The 16,988-nt window shown below is 42.8% G+C and overlaps 1 protein-coding gene across 6 annotated transcripts in view; it reads right to left on the bottom strand.

The window, feature by feature from the left end:
* The window catches only part of LOC106603473 (angiomotin), a 45,952-nt gene that overhangs the window by 8,448 nt on the left and 20,516 nt on the right, over nt 1-16,988 (bottom strand). For all 6 annotated transcript variants that reach the window (XM_014197209.2, XM_014197210.2, XM_014197215.2 and 3 more), the window contains 5 exons: nt 15,761-16,766; nt 11,918-12,530; nt 4,841-4,985; nt 2,988-3,080; nt 1,523-1,668 (listed from right to left, as the gene is read on the bottom strand). In XM_014197209.2, coding sequence (XP_014052684.2) covers nt 1,523-1,668; nt 2,988-3,080; nt 4,841-4,985; nt 11,918-12,530; nt 15,761-16,766 — 2,003 coding nt within the window. The remainder of the gene's footprint in view (nt 1-1,522; nt 1,669-2,987; nt 3,081-4,840; nt 4,986-11,917; nt 12,531-15,760; nt 16,767-16,988) is intronic.

The raw sequence follows: 16,988 nt of genomic DNA, 5'->3' as shown, positions 1-16,988 counted from the left end.
GATATAAAACTCAAACTCGACAGCCTTTGTTCGGGGAAACAAGCAGGCGTTTGTGGTGGTGCCGGGCAGAAGAAGTGGAGCAGCCCTGTGCTTTTTAGGACACTACCGGTTCGTTTCCCGCTCCACTCAGCCCGCTGGCTAACTGGCCCTCTGGGCTGTGGCCAGGCTATTTCAGACACATTACCAGCCAACAAACAGAACCTACCAGTCAGGGGCATCAATGCTCAGAGCAGCTCCAGTTTTCCACAGGGGAATTCTGTCCAGGCCCACACAAGGCCACAGAGGCCTTTTGCATTTCTCTGGCCTCCAGTAGGCTAGACCAGGGGCAAGGCTGGGGTGATTTACCCTCTAGTCATCAGGGACAGCTATCTGCTCACTGTAGTGGGACATACTGATCTTATCAGAAACACTGACTTCTGAGGGAAGCAACTTCAAAGAGGAAGGATCTTTATTTGGGGGATTGTTTGTGGTTTTCACTGTTTTGGATCTGAGGACTAGTAGCAGTTGCTTCGTTAACAAGAAACTATGTTTTGAGTAAATGTAAAACCACTTTTCAGTCTTCCATCTTACCTTTTAAACAGTGCAAACCAACCCCCATGGATCACAACTGAACGCATACCAGACCCTTTAAACAGTGCAAACTAACCCCATGGATCACAACTGAACGCATACCAGACCCTTTAAACAGTGCAAACTAACCCCATTGATCACAACTGAACGCATACCAGACCCTGTCTTCAGCCAATAATGTAATAAATACCAGGTGATAGGATGGATGACATTGTGGTTCAATATTGACATTATCAGGCTATCAAGCTCAATGGTGACACAACCAGAGAAAGACAGGGAAGATAGCTAGATTATTTTATGCTCAACAGAAAGTCATGCCTATGCTTGTCCATCAAGGGGCATAAATATATCCTCGAACTTAATCTGTCGTGGACAGATTCTCATGGACAGATGAAACGGCGAGAATCTGTCAAGGCTCACAGAATGATGTGATTACGAGCAGCAGTATTTCCTGGTTTGGGGTTTTCGTTGCTGATTATCTGGACGAATCAGGATTGGGTGAAAGTGGTACTTAAACTGGTACGGTGATTTTCAAGTCGTGTGCGCATGATAAGCGGTTTCCACTAGATTCCACAGCCACAAAGTCAAAATAGTCTATAGTAAAATTCATGAAAACAGACATTTGCTTTTTGACCATGATAAACATGGGTGAAATTAGCGGAAGGGGTTTGGCCGAGAGTTTCCGTTTACGAGGGAGGATACTTTGCTTCCTTCCTTTCCACAAAGGTCATCATAATTGTTATTGACATCCCCCCCAGAAGAAAAAAGGAATTGACAAACCTTCGTGCGAGAACTTGACTTCTGGATAACCGAGATTACCTCAAGCTCAATCAACTGAACTAATGCCAGGATGAATTCAAGCATCCAAGACATTTCTGAAATCACCTATTCATGAAGCAACAGTGAGAACATTATGATACATAAAGCTTGTTAGACTAAGTCAGATCCTCACCTCCTCCTCTAGTTTGACTACTTTGGCCTGGGCGTTGTTGAGAGCCTGGTCTCTAATCTCAATGTGTCGTCTCTGGTCGTCCGTGGTGGAGCGCAGGGCGTTCAGCTCTATCTCCAGCTTCTCCTTCTCACGCACCGTCTCTTTGTCTGGGAGACACATACACCACACACTGAGGACTAGCCCTCTGAAGAAGTGATCTTCCTTTCATTTACTAAAGTAGTTATGTCATGAGCTTACTTTTTGTTCTGATGAAGGTCTGATGACCGAAAGCTCAGCCTAATACATTTAAAATGATTCATTGATCCTGAGTGTGCGAAGGTTCCTTTTCATTAACTAAACATCATAAACAAATGTGTTTTGTGTGTGTGTGTCATTTTTGTTAAATGCCCAGTGCAGTCAAAAACGTGATTATCCTGTGTTGTATATACACTGAGTACACAAAACATTGTATAAAAATGTTTCATGACATAGACTATCCAGGTGAAAGCTATGATCCCTTATTGATGTCACCTGTTAAATCCACTTCAATCAGTGTAGATGAAGGGGAGGAAACAGTTGAGACATGGATTGTGTATGTGTGCCATTCAGAGGGTGAACAGGCAAGACAAAAGATTTAAGTGCCTTTAAACAGGGTATGGTAGTAGGTGTCAGGCGCACCGATTTGTGTCAAAAACTGCAACGCTGCTGGGTTTTTCACGCTCAACAGTTTCCCGTGTGTATCAAGAATGGTCCACCACCCAAAGGACATCCAGCCAACTTGACACAACTGGGTGAAGCATTGGAGTCAACATGGGCCAGCATCCCTGTTGAATGCTTTCGACATCTTGTAGGGTCCATGCCCTGACAAAGTGAGGCTGTTCTGAATGCAAAGGGGGTGGGGAATACTGTGAAATTGTCAAATTTATGATAATGCCCTTTTAGTTTAAGAGCTGTTTGAAAAGACAGTGACATTTCTGCCTGTTTTGGTGGGATGGAGTTTTGGCCTGCTTGGTGGTAAATTAGTTAATAGACCAATAAGAAAGAGAGTTCCAAACCTCTCTGCCAATAACAGATAGTTTTAAGGTTTCCCCTCCCCACTCAAACCACTCACAGACAGTCCTAGCAAAATGTATCTTTGCTAAGAAGCTATTTTTGTTTCTTTTTTACCATTTTAATTGAAAACAATCACAGTAAGGTACTTAATTGTTAACCAGAAATGATTTGATATTGAGATAAAAGTGGCCTCATTGGACCTTCAAAAACAGTGACTTGAATTCAAATAAATTCAAAATTCAAATAAAATAAAATTTGATTTGAATGACATTTCTAGTGGATACGTAGTGTTCTACAGTACATGAACCCCAGACCCTTTGCCTGGTTATGTCCTTACTGATGAGGCCACACAGAGGTATGTTCAGACTGGATGTAGAATGTTGGAGAGGCCTGGCCTGGTGTTCCCTGGTAGCTGTGTTAGTGATGTACTCACTCTGGGTGAGTAGCTGAGAGATGGTCTTGCGGTTGTCTTCCGATCCCTCACACTCCTTAGCAGCTAGCTGTTTGTTGGCAGTTTCCATGCGCTCTGCAACAGAGAATGTCATTGCCAAAGTCAGGTCAGAGCCAGCCTGAGGGTCTAGTGGCCAAAGAGACACACTGTGCACACTCAAATGCCCGTGAACACACACATACATGCAAACTCGTGTGCGCGTACACAAAGGCATGCCCAAATATGCTCTAATTCTCATAAATCAAATCTTTGCAGGAAATTAGATCATAAAATGGCAAGACAACATGTTAAAACTGGGGAATTAAGCTCCTTAAAGAACACACTGTTAAACTCCTTGCAGAGTTGCACATTCAATGTGGTCAGCCTCTAGTTAATATGCAGGATATGCATGGTATGTATGGGGATTTTGGTGCTATTAAACAGCTCAAACAGACTTTGGACATACAGCTCTGTGATTGTGTAAATGTATCCATACAGACAGAAGGCCATGGATTAAAGTGAATATGGAGGTGGAGGGAATTCACAATCCCCTGAAGAGAATTTAATAGGCCTGGACTCGGAGTCAATGTGGAACTCAAGTTCTTAAGATCCAAACCTTCGTTCCACGCACATAAAACGCCTTGGGGCCCGGTTGCTCAGCAAAATCGAGCAAACAAAAACAAAACAATAACTTTACATGCACAAATTTCCCCACAGAGGGAGAGGAGGAGGTCCTCATTCTCTAATGGAGTCACGAGAAAATTGGCCTGAAACAAAACAGGCCATTATTTCTGGTCCAAACGTTAAAATAATATTTAGTTGAGTGTTAAGTCAACCAGGCTGGACCATGAAACAACCAGAGAGAGCATTCCAGAAACAAATATTCAGTTGTTTCATTTCCATTCCCTGTGTTTCTCAAAACACAACAATGAGTGGGGTATACATTTACGCTAAACCCCCGAAAGTGAAGCAAGATATCAATTTCACATATATAAGGCTGCCAATACGATAGGAGAAAAAAAGAGAGGAAGGAGAGTCCTAAAAAAAAGGTTTCTATGTGATTTGTTGTAAAAGCATGGAATCTCCCAATGGACCCGGTCTGGGCAGGGAGTCATGGACCCGATCTTGGCAGGGAGCCATGAATGGAGGTTTTTCTTTCCTCTGTAGGACTGAAGAGCTTAGTGAGGTAGAAACTAGAGACATGAAACTGCCCCCACCCACTGGGCTTCAGCTCAGAGCTTCCTACAGAAACAGAGAGTGAAGATTGGAGCTCGAAGGGTCTTCGGTCTGCTTTATAGTAAGTTATGAAGTTGAGACTTTGGACTGCCTGTAAACACTAACATATCCCATTGATTGATCATATTGATTAATTGACAGATCGAGCAATTGATTGCTCTTTTACTTTTACTTTTTCTCTGTGCCACAGTAAATGCACAGTAGTACAATTATGAACAAGACCAGTTTCAACATCACAGCTCGTAAACCGCACCAGGCAAAATTGGTGAAAGCTGTCCTCAGAAAATCTATTCAAATCAAACATACCAGTGCAATCAATGCAAACCAAACACAGCTTCTGAACATAAATAAATATTACTGAACAAATAAATATGCAGGCAATGCTGTTGAGGTATCCCACATCTAATGCAGAAAGGACACACCACACACACCTTTTCCTACTAAAAAGTTGTTTTTTCCCCCAATAAATGCAGTATGGAATAGATTTCATCTACTGCCATAAATCCATGAACAGGTATCCTTTGAACATTAAACTATTATTTTGACCAGCAGGACGTGGTAACCTACATAATGGATATGTATGCATGCCATGGACATTCCAGCTGATTGTGACCTCTTACCTCTGAGGTCCCTGTTGAAGTCGTGCAGCCTGCGCACCTCCAGCTCCAGCTTGTTCCTCATGGTCTTCTCCAGAGCCTCCCTTTTAGTGGAGGATTTGGCCAGGTTTTCGTAGGCCTCCGAAACCAACGTGATCTCTGTCTCCAACTGACCAGGGAGAGAAAGGGGGGGAAGAGAGAGAGAGGGGGGGGGGGGGATTATGCCCAATTCCAAATCCACCCCTAGCCACTTGTGTGGATCCAAAAGGATTAGATGAATTTAAGTAATATGGCAGAAGAGGGCAAGGTGGAAAAATAACCACACTGCTTATACCCATCCAAACCTTTTAGATCTACATGAAGTGCACAACATAGTGACTTTCAGGGTTGTAACAGCTTTTTTAAAAACAAACTATAATCCGTTATGTTACCAGCAAAAATATTGTAATCTGATTACAGATACTTTTGAAAAAACTAGATGATTACTTTAAAATTCAAAATTCAAAAAAATGCATACATTTAAGTTTGTTCCTGCCTGAGTGAGTCTAATGACAAATCACATTATGATGACACACCAAATGCATTTGATGGATCACAGGAAAAGAGCAGTAATAGGCTTTTGTAGGCTAAAGTCCAAGTTATGTCTTCCAATTGTGGTCTAGCCTACGGGCGATATGGATATCACTTATTATTGATATCTAGGCTACATAGCGCATTGATGTGATTCACACCGCTGCTCTCTCATTTAGCTATTTGCGCCTAAGGCTGTTGCGGTGACCGCATTACCTCCACACCGGCAGTCATAAATCATGACCGCAGTCAAATTCCACGTGACCATTGAGTTACTGTAATCTCCTTTTATGTACTCTGGACATGTGTTGGTAGTATCCAACTAGCTAACAACCGTCAGGTGGCTAATGCCCTGGACCCGGATTCCCAAAAGCATCTTAAGGCTATGTTCATCGTTAGAACCTTTGTATGAGCATCATTCTTTATTTAACGACTGCGTCTCACCACTCGTAGAACAGTTAAGTACTTTTTGCCCTTCCGCGTCACTTTATACACAAGATCTCTGCTAAACACAAAATCAAGATGTTTATCCGTCTTTCTGTGACCCTGATTCAGAGATGAATGTGACAGTGACTACAAATACAAAGTTGTCTATTTCTTTCCATAACAAGTGAAGGACATAGACATTTCAAATGAAAAGCGAAATTACTGTATTAAAAGATAAATACAGTATAGTCTACATGGACCTATATATTTGAATGATAGTGAAATAAATGTCATGTTGTCATGTTCATTTAATTTAGCTTTTTTGTGTTATTTATACGCTAATGTCAATTTATTTTTATGATGTGCCAAATCTTGATTTAGTGCGTTATTAGAGGGTAAACATTAGAATAAGCTGCCTCAATATTTGTAGCCATATGTGATATAGCTCTAGGAGCTGATCCGTCATCAGTATTGTCGAACATTTTTTAATGTTAAGGTAAGAATGGAAAGGTAGAACGCGGATCCGAGAGCAGTGCTTGCTTTCTTTAGATCCTATCAGTATCCACACATGCCTCAACGACGCACTTAGCGAACATTCTCTCTGTGTGGTGTTTGGGAAACGCATGTTACATCTTCGGGCCGTTGTTAAAACAATCGATTTGCTCAAGTTCCATCGCTATAGGGAAACCGTGACCTGGTACTCACTCTATTGTCCCTCTAACATCAATGCAAATGCAAGATGCAGCCCTACAGTTACAGTTGAAGTTGGAAGTTTACATACACCATAGTCAAATACATTTAAACTCAGTTTTTCACAATTCCTGACATTTAATCCTTGTAAATATTCCCTGTCTTAGGTCAGTTAGGATCACCACTTTATTTTAAGAATGTGAAATGTCAGAATAATAGTAGAGAGAATGATTTATTTCAGCTTTTATTTCTTTCATCACATTCCCAGTGGGTCAGAAGTTTACATACACTCAATTAGTATTTGGTAGCATTGCCTTTAAATTGTTTAACTTGGGTCAAACTTTACCGGGTAGCCTTCCACAAGCTTCCCACAATAAGTTGGGTGAATTCTGGCCCATTCGTCCTGACAGAGCTGGTGTAACCGAGTCAGGTTTGTACGCCTCCTTGCTCGCACATGCTTTTTCAGTTATGCCTACAAATGTTCTATGGGATTGAGGTCAGGGCTTTGTGATGGCCACTCCAATACCTTGACTTTGTTGTCCTTAAGCTATTTTGCCACCACTTTGGAAGTATGCTTGGGGTCATTGTCCATTTGGAAGACCCATTTGCGACCAAGCTTTAACTTCCTGACTGATGTCTTGAGATGTTGCTTCGATATATCCACATAATTGTCCTGCCTCATGATGCCATCTATTTTGTGAAGTGCACTAGTCCCTCCTGTAGCAAAGCACCCCCACAACATGATGCTGCCACCCCCGTGCTTCACGGTTGGGATGGTGTTCTTCGCCTTGCAAGCTTCCCCTTTTTCCTCCAAACATAACAATGGTCATTATGGCCAAACAGTTCTATTTTTGTTTCATCAGACCTGAGGACATTTCTCCAAAAAGTATGATCTTTGTCCCCATGTGCAGTTGCAAACCGTAGTCTGTTTTTTTATGGAGGTTTAGGAGCAGTGGCTTCTTCCTTGCTGAGCGACCTTTCAGGTTCGTCGATATAGGACTCGTTTACTGTGGATATATATACTTTTGTACCGGTTTCCTCCAGCGTCTTCACAAGGTCCTTTGCTGTTGTTCTGGGATTGATTTGCACTTTTCGCACGAAAGTACGTTCATTTCTAGGAGACAGAACGCGTCTCCTGCCTGAATGGTATGACGGCTGGGTGGTCCCATGGTGTTTATACTTGCGTACTATTGTTTGTACAGATGAACGTGGTACCTTCAGGCGTTTGGAAATTGCTCCCAAGTATGAACCAGACTTGTGGAGGTCTACAATTTTTTTTCTGAGGTCTTGGCTGATTTCTTTAGATTTTCCCATGATGTCAAGCAAAGAGGCACTGAGTTTGAAGGTAGGCCTTGAAATACATCCACAGCTATACCTCCAATTGACTCAAATGATGTCAATTAACCTATTAGAAGCTTCTAAAGCCATGACATAATTTTCTGAAATTTTCCAAGCTGTTTAAAGGCACAGTCAACTTAGTGTATGTAAACTTCTGACCCACTGGAATTGTGATACAGTGAATTTTAAGTGAAATAATCTGTCTGTAAACAATTGTTGGAAAAATGACTTGTGTCATGCACAAAGTAGATGTTAGTAGATGTATAGTTTGTTAACAAGACATTTGTGGAGTGGTTGAAAAACTAGTTTTAATGACTCCAACCTAAGTGATTTTAAACTTCCGACTTCAACTGTATATGTTTTGATTTCTAAGACATTCTTAGGTTTGCATCATTCACAACTAAAGTTGCCAAATAACTCAAACTCGTATAGCGTATAGGACCTGTTTCAAAATATCACTTTTACACTCATATCTACTTCATATGAGCACTGACTCCGGAATGGGAAAATATATATTTTATTCAACGAAGTTAAATTATATTTTTCGTATAAAATAATGGCACGGGACTTATAAGCATATCTTGTCTGCGAAATGAACTAGCCTACAGCCTATGGCATGGTGCATACACAGATAACATGCAGTAGGCCGAATCATATTCTGTTCTTCTGAAATACATTTTCTTTATATCATAATGTTTCTCTAGACCTGCCTAAAAGAAATAATGGATTGATTGTGATGGTGTATATTAAATGGATTTATTAGACTTTTCTCAATGTAGATGTTCCAAAGGCATGTTTCAGTAGCTTGAATGCGGAGGCCTGGAGATGCTAAACGTGTTTATGTTAATTAACCATCAATCAGTGGTGGAAAAAGTACCCAATTTTCATACTTGAATAAAAGTAAAGGTAACTTAATAGAAAATGATTTAAGTAAAAGTGGAAGTCAGTCACTCAGTAAAAGTCTAAAAGTATTTGGTTTTAAATATACCGTAATTTCCGGACTATAAGCCGCAACTTTTTTCCCACGCTTTGAACCTCGCGGCTTAATATATGGATTTTTCCCGCTTTCAAATGTTTTTTCTCCCAAAAAACACATTCTGTGACGTGCTCAGTTTTTTGGCGGCATGAAGCTTTCATTAGACCAATGAAATTGCCGAACGGGTTAAGGTCAAACAACTTTTTTGTTTACTGTTTAGATGAAATCGAGCGCTCTCAAACTTCCCATCATTCTGATTACGGTAGTCATTTTGTCACCCTCATCATGGCAAAGACACGGAGAAATCCATATGATGCAGCTTTCAAGTTGAAGGCAATTGATCTGGCTGTTGGAAAAGGAAATAGAGCTGCTGCACGGGAGCTTGGTCTTAATGAGTCGATGATAAGACGTTGGAAACAGCAGTGTGAGGAATTGACTCAGTGCAAAAAGACAACTAAAGCTTACTGCTAATTTTTTTATTTTTTGTTACAAGCCATGTTTCGTTAAAGCCTATTTATTTTTGTTACAAGCCGTGTTTCGTTAAAGCCTATTTATTTTTGTTACAAGCCGTGTTTCGTTAAAGCCTGTGTAAAGTTAATTTGTTTCAATGTACCGGTAGGCACCTGCGGCTTATAGACATGTGCGGCTTATTTATGTTCAAAATAAAAAATAAATTAAATCCAGTGGGTGCGGCTTATATTCAGGTGCGCTCAATAGTCCGGAAATTATGGTACTTAAATATCTAAATGAAATATAATTGCTAAAATATACTTAAGTATCAAAAGTAAAAGTATAAATAATTTCAACTCCTTGTTTTTTTTTGATTTACGGATAGCCAGGGGCCGCTCCAACACTCATACATAATTTACAAAGGAAGAATGTGTTTAGTGAGTCCTCCAGATCAGAGGCAGTAGGTATGACCGGGTATGTTCTCTTGATAAGTGTGTGAATTAGACTTTTTTCCTGTTGTGCTAAGCATTCAAATTGTAACGAGACCGTTTGGGTGTCAGGGAAAATGTATGGAGAAAAAAGTACATAATTATCCTCAGGAATGTAGTGAAGTAAAAGTAAAAGTAGTCAAAAATATAAATAGTAAAGTAAAGTACAGATACCCCCCAAAATTACTTTCGTAATACTTTCAAGTATTTTTACATAAGCACTTTACACTACTGTGGTCAATTACTGTGAGACTGGCATGCATTTACAAGACAATAACCGGCTGACCAAATGTCATGACCGCAGTAGCCCTATTTGCGCCTTACGGATTGTGGTTGTTGTGGATGGCTGTTCACAAATGTATATGTGTATTTTTACCCAATAGCCTAATGTTGAATTGAAGATGTTTAAGATGCCTATCAATCATTGTTTTTGCGACCAGGGGTGTATTCATTATGGAAACCGTTTAAGAATCAATTAGAAGCTAACAGAGCAAAACCAGAGTTTTTATTGGACAAATTCAGGTAGATCCGTCCCCGTTTTGTTCCGTTTGCTTCCATTTAAGATACGTTTTGGAACAGAATCAGCCTAACGAATACGCCCCAGTGGACAGCCAGTGAAAATGCGCTCTTGCAACAGCCTCATAGAGCAGATCCCAGCCTATGGAATAAAAGTTTGAGTTCCTCCCTTCTAAACTCCACTGTGTTATTGTGCTCCATACTGTCAAAACGAGTTTAATACAAAAAAAAATACGATTGAGACTTATTTTCATCATCGAAAATTACCATCTATACTGAACAAAAATATAAACGCAACATGCATTACAGTTCATATAAGGAAATCAGTCAATTTAAATAAATTCATTATGCCCTAGATTTCACATGGGCAGGGGCACAGCCATGGGTGGGCCTGGGAGGGCAAAGGCATACCCACCTGGGAGCCAGGCTCAGCCAATCAGAATTAGTTTTCCCCCACAAATGGGATTTAATTACAGAGAAATAGTCAGTTTCATCAGCTGTCCGGGTGGCTGGTCTCAAACGGTCCTGCAGGTGAAGAACCCGGAAGTGGAGGTTCTGGGCTGGTGTGGTTACACGTGGTCTTCGGTTGTGAGGCCGGTTGGACGTAATGCCAAATTCTCTAAAACGACGTTGGAGGCGGCTTATGGTAGAGAAATTAACATTCAGCTCTGGTGGATATTCCTGCAGTCAGCATGTCGATTGCATGCTCCCTCAAAACTCGAGACATCTGTGGCATTGTGTTGTGTGACAAAACAGCACATTTTAGAGTGGTCTTTTATTGTGCACCTGTGTAATGATCATGCTGTTTAATCAACTGATTTATATTCCACACGTCAGGTGGATGGATTATCTTGACAAAGGAGAAATGCTCACTAACAGGGATGTAAACATGTATGCACAAAATTTGACCGAAATAAGCTTTTTGTGCATATGGAACATTTCTGGGATCTTTTATTTCAGCTCATGAAACACTTTACATGTTGTTTATATTTTTGTTTAGTATAGTTTTTCACATCTAAATAGCACTTTTCAGTAGTGCTCAAAGCATGACATTCTGAGAGCAGCATTTATCTTTCAACTACAAGCAATGAGCTTCAATCAGTCCTCCATGACAACACAATCCTAGGCTAATTAGTCCTTAGTTTTGGGGTTATGCTCAGGTATAACAATTTGGCTAATCTATATTTCCAAGTCCTATTCTTGAAGATCAAGGGGTATTAAATTAATTGATATAGCCTAATCGTATAATTATCTGAAGTAGAAAGCAATGGGTTAGAAGAAGCCTACATAAACAACACATCAAGTAAAATGCAACATCCATTTATGGCCAGCTATGTAAACTCTAACATTGACTTAGATGTTGATGTTGTTCAATTGGTAATCATTTTTTAAATCAGGTTTTATGACTTTGTGGCTGTGCCAGCTACTAACCTGTGCATCTTAAGGTGAAAATAGTCTAAAAGTAACTGAAAGTATTCAGATTACATTACAGAGTTCGGGTAACCCAAAAGCTATGTTACTGATTACAATTGTGGACAGGTAACTAGTAACTGTAACAGATTATATATAGAAAGTAACCTACACAACCCTGGTGACCCTGCCTAGCATTTTAAATGTGTAAACGATCAACCTTTGGCCCCCTTTTACCTTCTGCAGCTTGTTGACCTTATCAGAGCACACCGCCATCTCCTGCTTGAGCAGCCTGTTCTCTTCTGACAGCATGTCCACCATCTGCTGGGCGCGTGCCATCATGGCGAAGGGGTCCCCCTGGGGGTTGGGGTAGTGCTGGGGAGGGTGGCCCTGGGATGACTGGGAGTGGTACTGTTGGTGCTGGAGTTGTTGTTGTTGCTGCTGCTGCTGCTGCTGCTGTTGTTGTTGTTGTTGTTGTTGCTGCTGCTGCTGGTGTTGTTGTTGCTGTTGTTGAAATTGGTGGTGCTGCTGCTGCTGGTGGTGCATCCTGGAGGTGGAGCCGTAGGGGTCGTGTGGGAAGCCGTGGCCCCTCTGAAGTGGAGGGTGAATGGCCCCAGGGCAGTACAGGTCTCCCTGGTGTGATCCAGGGCCCTGGGGGCTGCGTGGGCCCGTGGAGGCGTAGGGATCCCCTTGGGGGTGGGGGGGTGTGTGGGATGGGTGAGAGGCACTGAGGAGACTATTGAGGGTGGAGGACTGGGCTCGGGACAGAGAGCCCACAGAGGTGACAGAGGAGGTGGGGCTGTGGTGATGGACAGATCTCTGGGAGTGGACCGAGCTCTCCTTATTGGATCTGTGGACACGACAGCCAATCAGAGAGGTTAATACTAAGAAAGGAATGTCAGTTGGTTTACCGTATGACTTTATGTGGGTCTCCAACAGTCCATAGATAGTATAATCATTTCTATCTTAGTGCTTGTTTTAGTATACAACAAAACATATCACCAGGCAAAACATATACAATGATACTATCCGTTTACTATGGTGATTCACCTGCCATACACCAACAAGTCTGTTTTTTTTCCAACTGACAAAAAAACAATTGTGAACCACTTTGGAAATAAGCAAACATTCCTGTGTCTATAAGGGACGTCATCAGAGAGTGAACAATCATGTCGCCACAGGTTTTAGCTGATGATAAAAATGATGCGGTACTCATCTCTGTTTGCCAGTGATTTACTTTGAGGTAAATGAATAAGCAAGCAGGAGGGAAAACAGGCAGAACAGGATCTCTATCCCTTCTATCCAGACAACTGGCTCTGGCTCTGTGTCTGTTTCTGGCTCTGTGTGTGTGTGTCTGTTTCTGGCTCTGTGTGTGTGTGTGTGTGTCTGTTTCTGGCTCTGTGTGTGTGTGTGTGTCTGTTTCTGGCTCTGTGTGTGTGTGTGTGTGTCTGTTTCTGGCTCTGTGTGTGTGTGTGTGTCTGTTTCTGGCTCTGTGTGTGTGTGTGTGTGTGTGTGTGTCTGTTTCTGGCTCTGTGTGTGTGTGTGTGTGTGTGTGTGTGTGTGTGTGTGTGTGTGTGTGTGTGTGTGTGTGTGTGTGTGTGTGTGTGTGTGTGTGTGTGTGTGTGAACCAACAGGCGTTGGAGACATGCCTTACTCCTCAGCCTTCCAGCTAATCAATAAACCTGTTCACCTCAACAGACAGCCTGGCAGTCAAGTAGGAAGGCAAGCAGGCAGGCAGGGAGGTAGGCAGGTAGAGAGGCAGGCAGGCATGCAGACCGGCAAGTAGGGAGGCAGACAGGGCGGTAGGGAGGCAGGCAGGTGGGTAGACAGGTAGGTAGACAGGTAGACAGGTAGTTAGGCAGACAGGTAGTTAGGCAGACAGGTAGATAGGTAGACAGGTAGATAGGTAGAAAGGCATGTAGGACGGTAGGCAGACAGGTAGATAGGGAGGCAGGCATGTAGGTAGATAGGCATGTAGGTAGATAGGCAGGTAGGTAGGCAGGCAGGCAGGCAGGCAGGCAGGCAGGCAGGCAGGCAGGCAGGCAGGCAGGCAGGCAGGCAGGCAGGCAGATATATGAAGGACAGGTAAGTCGCCCTCCAGCACTGTGTGTGTAGGCAATGACCCCGTTTATGACTGAAAGTCACAGAGTTCAAGGGTAAAAGCCTAAATCACCCCTAGGAATGTTAAAGAGAAGGTCTCAATCATGTTAATTTGACCAAAAATACTCAAGACTAGGGTTGGGCGGTATACTGTATATACCGTATCCCGGGGTGTTTCGAAATACCCTTGGTATGATTTTTCAATAACGTCAATACAGTTTTTGTTTTATAAATGTGATTATTTGTACTTTTTAAATAAATACCTGCAGTCAACTTGTGCACTAAGTAATAGATAAAGCAGATTGCGTAATTTTTCATTATGATGCATACTGGTACTAGTTTCTCATACAGCTGTTTTAGCAAGTCACGTGTGTTTATTTACATAAAAAGCACAACGAGCAAAACAGACGCTTTGTGAGGTGAGTCACTCCTGCAGCGCAATTTACAGTGTCTTCAGAAAGGATTCATACCCCTTGACTTATTCCACATTTTGTTGTGTTAGTCTAATTTCAAAATGGATTCAATAGAAAAAAATGCCTTACCAATCTACACACAATAATGACAAAGTGAAAACATGTTTCAATTCTCATCACAATTCTCTCTATATGGTATAGTTTCTGCTCTGACATGCACTGTCAATTGTGCGACCTTATATAGACAGGTGTGTTTCTTTTTAAATCATGTCCAAACAATTGACTTGGCCACAGGTGGACTCAAGTTATTGTGATATCTCAAGAATGATTAAAGGAAATTGGATGCACTTGAATGCAATTTGGAGTGTAATAACAAACAGTTGTAAATTAGATATTTCTGCATTTAATTTTAAATAAATTAGCAAACATTTCTAAAAACATGTTTCCACTTTGTCATTATGGGGTATTGTGTGTGTAGATGGATGATTATATATATTTTTTTACCATTTTGAATTCAGGCTGTAACACAGCAACATGTGGAATAAGGGGTATGAATACTTTCTGAAGACACTGTAAGTAAGGCGACGAAGTTACAAGAAAATCACAGTACATTTTTGCCAGCTATATATCTTATAACTATTCAATTAACTATGTAAGATTTGCCAAATAAATTCTCTCCAGCTGGGTTTTGCTAATTTGCTAATGTTAACTAAGATGTTTGGTGGAGTATATCAAGTAGAAATGTGCATGAAAACTAGTTGTCTATCGTTGAATAACAAAAAACACTTCATTGAAGAATCTCTACTGTTGACCAAAAACAGATGAAGGGCCGTAGACTTCAGCTACCAAACTTCGGCTTGCCTCAAGATTTTTTTTTGTTTGTACAGACGGAAAAAAAACGGAACACCAAAACAAAAACGTCACAATTTTATAATAATATATGCGCAAACTGTTTAGACTGGGAAGCATACAGTAAGCTTGGTAGTTAATGTTTGCATTTGCTCGTTAGCATTTACCTAGCATTCGCTATGGGAATTCCTTAGTACTTGTTAGCATTTCTTTAGCATTCTGGTAACTGACGTTTTATACAAACTGTTTTTACGTTAGAAAAAAATGTTTGCCCCTTGTGTGCACTGCCAGAAATACTGTATATCCCAGGATTGCACAGGCACGGTATGAAGGTATGTAAATCTGGATACCATCCAATCCTACTCAAGACGCAGCAGGTATACGAATTGTTGAAGTTTTGGACAGCACACCAACAGAGACTTCAAATAAATGCAGTAAATAGACATTCCTTAGCCAGCAGACAAGGGGCAGTCTGTCTCTCTAGGGCCATGTTGGGGGAGTGTGTGTGTTTCTCAACTGGGTCAGGTGTGCGTGATTCAACTGAACAAGACAATGGGATCAGATTTCTTTAGCTAAGTTCTGGTAGCCACATCAACAACATGAAATTAAAGTTTGATACTATAGTAACAGTGATACAGCTCAGAGAGACAGGATGTTCACTCGGACAGTCAGACACACAGTGAGTCAGTACGGAGTGAAGTGTGTTCATCTTACTCACCTGAAGGAGCCGTACTCTGGTGGAGGCTGGTAGCGGACGTGTGGAACCTCGTTCCTGCCCTGGTCCCTGGGCCGATGCTCCTGGTAATAGTGCCCTCCTTGCTCCTGATGCTGGGGCTGCTGTTTGGAAGGGGAGCCCATGTTCTTGAAGGGGTAGTCAGGTGGGGGGCCCCGGTGCTGGCCTGAGGGCTTGTAGTAATCCCCCGGGGGACCTGGAGGGGGAAGCTGGGGGGAAAGGGGGGCACTGGTGATGGGGGCGTGGGCCTTGACCCCGCTGGTGGCCAACGAGAGTTGCATGAGGCGCTCGGAGAGGGAACGTACGTGACCTTGCTTCAGGTCCTTGAGTCCGTCGTCCTGATGCACTTTGCCCCCGGTGCTCAGCCGCTGCACCGTTGGACGCCCCTCCGTACGCACCTTGCCGTTGTTGGTTGCAGCTGTCACGTAAAACGCAGCGCCCACCGACGGAGGCAACTGTTGTTGTTGTTGGTGTTGTTGATGTTGCTGGTGGTGCGGGTGGCCCCGGAAATACTGCGACTGCACCTTGGCCTCCTCGTAGGTGGGTAAGTCCTCGGGGTTGGGACCCTGGCTACTCCCTCCCCCACCACCACTCATTCCTCCTCCTCCACTACTACCCCCGCCGCGGGAGCCAAGCTTCTCCACGCCACTGTCTGCCTGCAGCTCCTGTCCCTGAGGCTCCTGCCGGGCGATGTGGGGCACCATAGAGTCGTGCCGTTCATCATTGGGGCCAACATGGCCCGGGTAGCCCCCGCTCACCCCTCCCTCCTGCTGCTGCCTCTGCTGCTGCTGTTGTTGTTGATGTTGCTGCATGGCCAGCTGGTAGTTGCGTCCCTCACCATAGCGCATCTGCTCCTGTAGGAGTCGCTGCAGGACAGTGTTGTTGCTGCTGTTGCTGCTGCTTGACGTTTCGTCGGCCACCGGCCTCATTTCAGTTTCCCGAAGACCACGCACCTCATGGAAGGATGAGCTGCGCCCGCGATCGATGTTCCCTGGGAGAGGGTAGGGTGGGACGAAGGAGGGTGGGTGAGATGAGGAGGGGGATGAGTCGAGAAAGGATTGAAGAGAGGGGTTGAAGAGAGGGTGAAAACAGGGAGATAAGTGATAGGGGAGAGAGGCGTTAGGGTAGGCGGGTGGAGAGAGATGGAGAGGGGGAAAAGAAGGGAGAAATGTGGGGGGGAATAGAGGAGACAAAGTCAGAGAACACACAAGCC

Source organism: Salmo salar, chromosome ssa04, assembly GCF_905237065.1.
Source record: "Salmo salar chromosome ssa04, Ssal_v3.1, whole genome shotgun sequence".
Taxonomy (NCBI): Eukaryota; Metazoa; Chordata; class Actinopteri; order Salmoniformes; family Salmonidae; genus Salmo; species Salmo salar.
The sequence above is the reverse complement of the archived record's forward strand: the minus strand, read 5'-3'. Positions and strand labels throughout refer to the sequence as shown.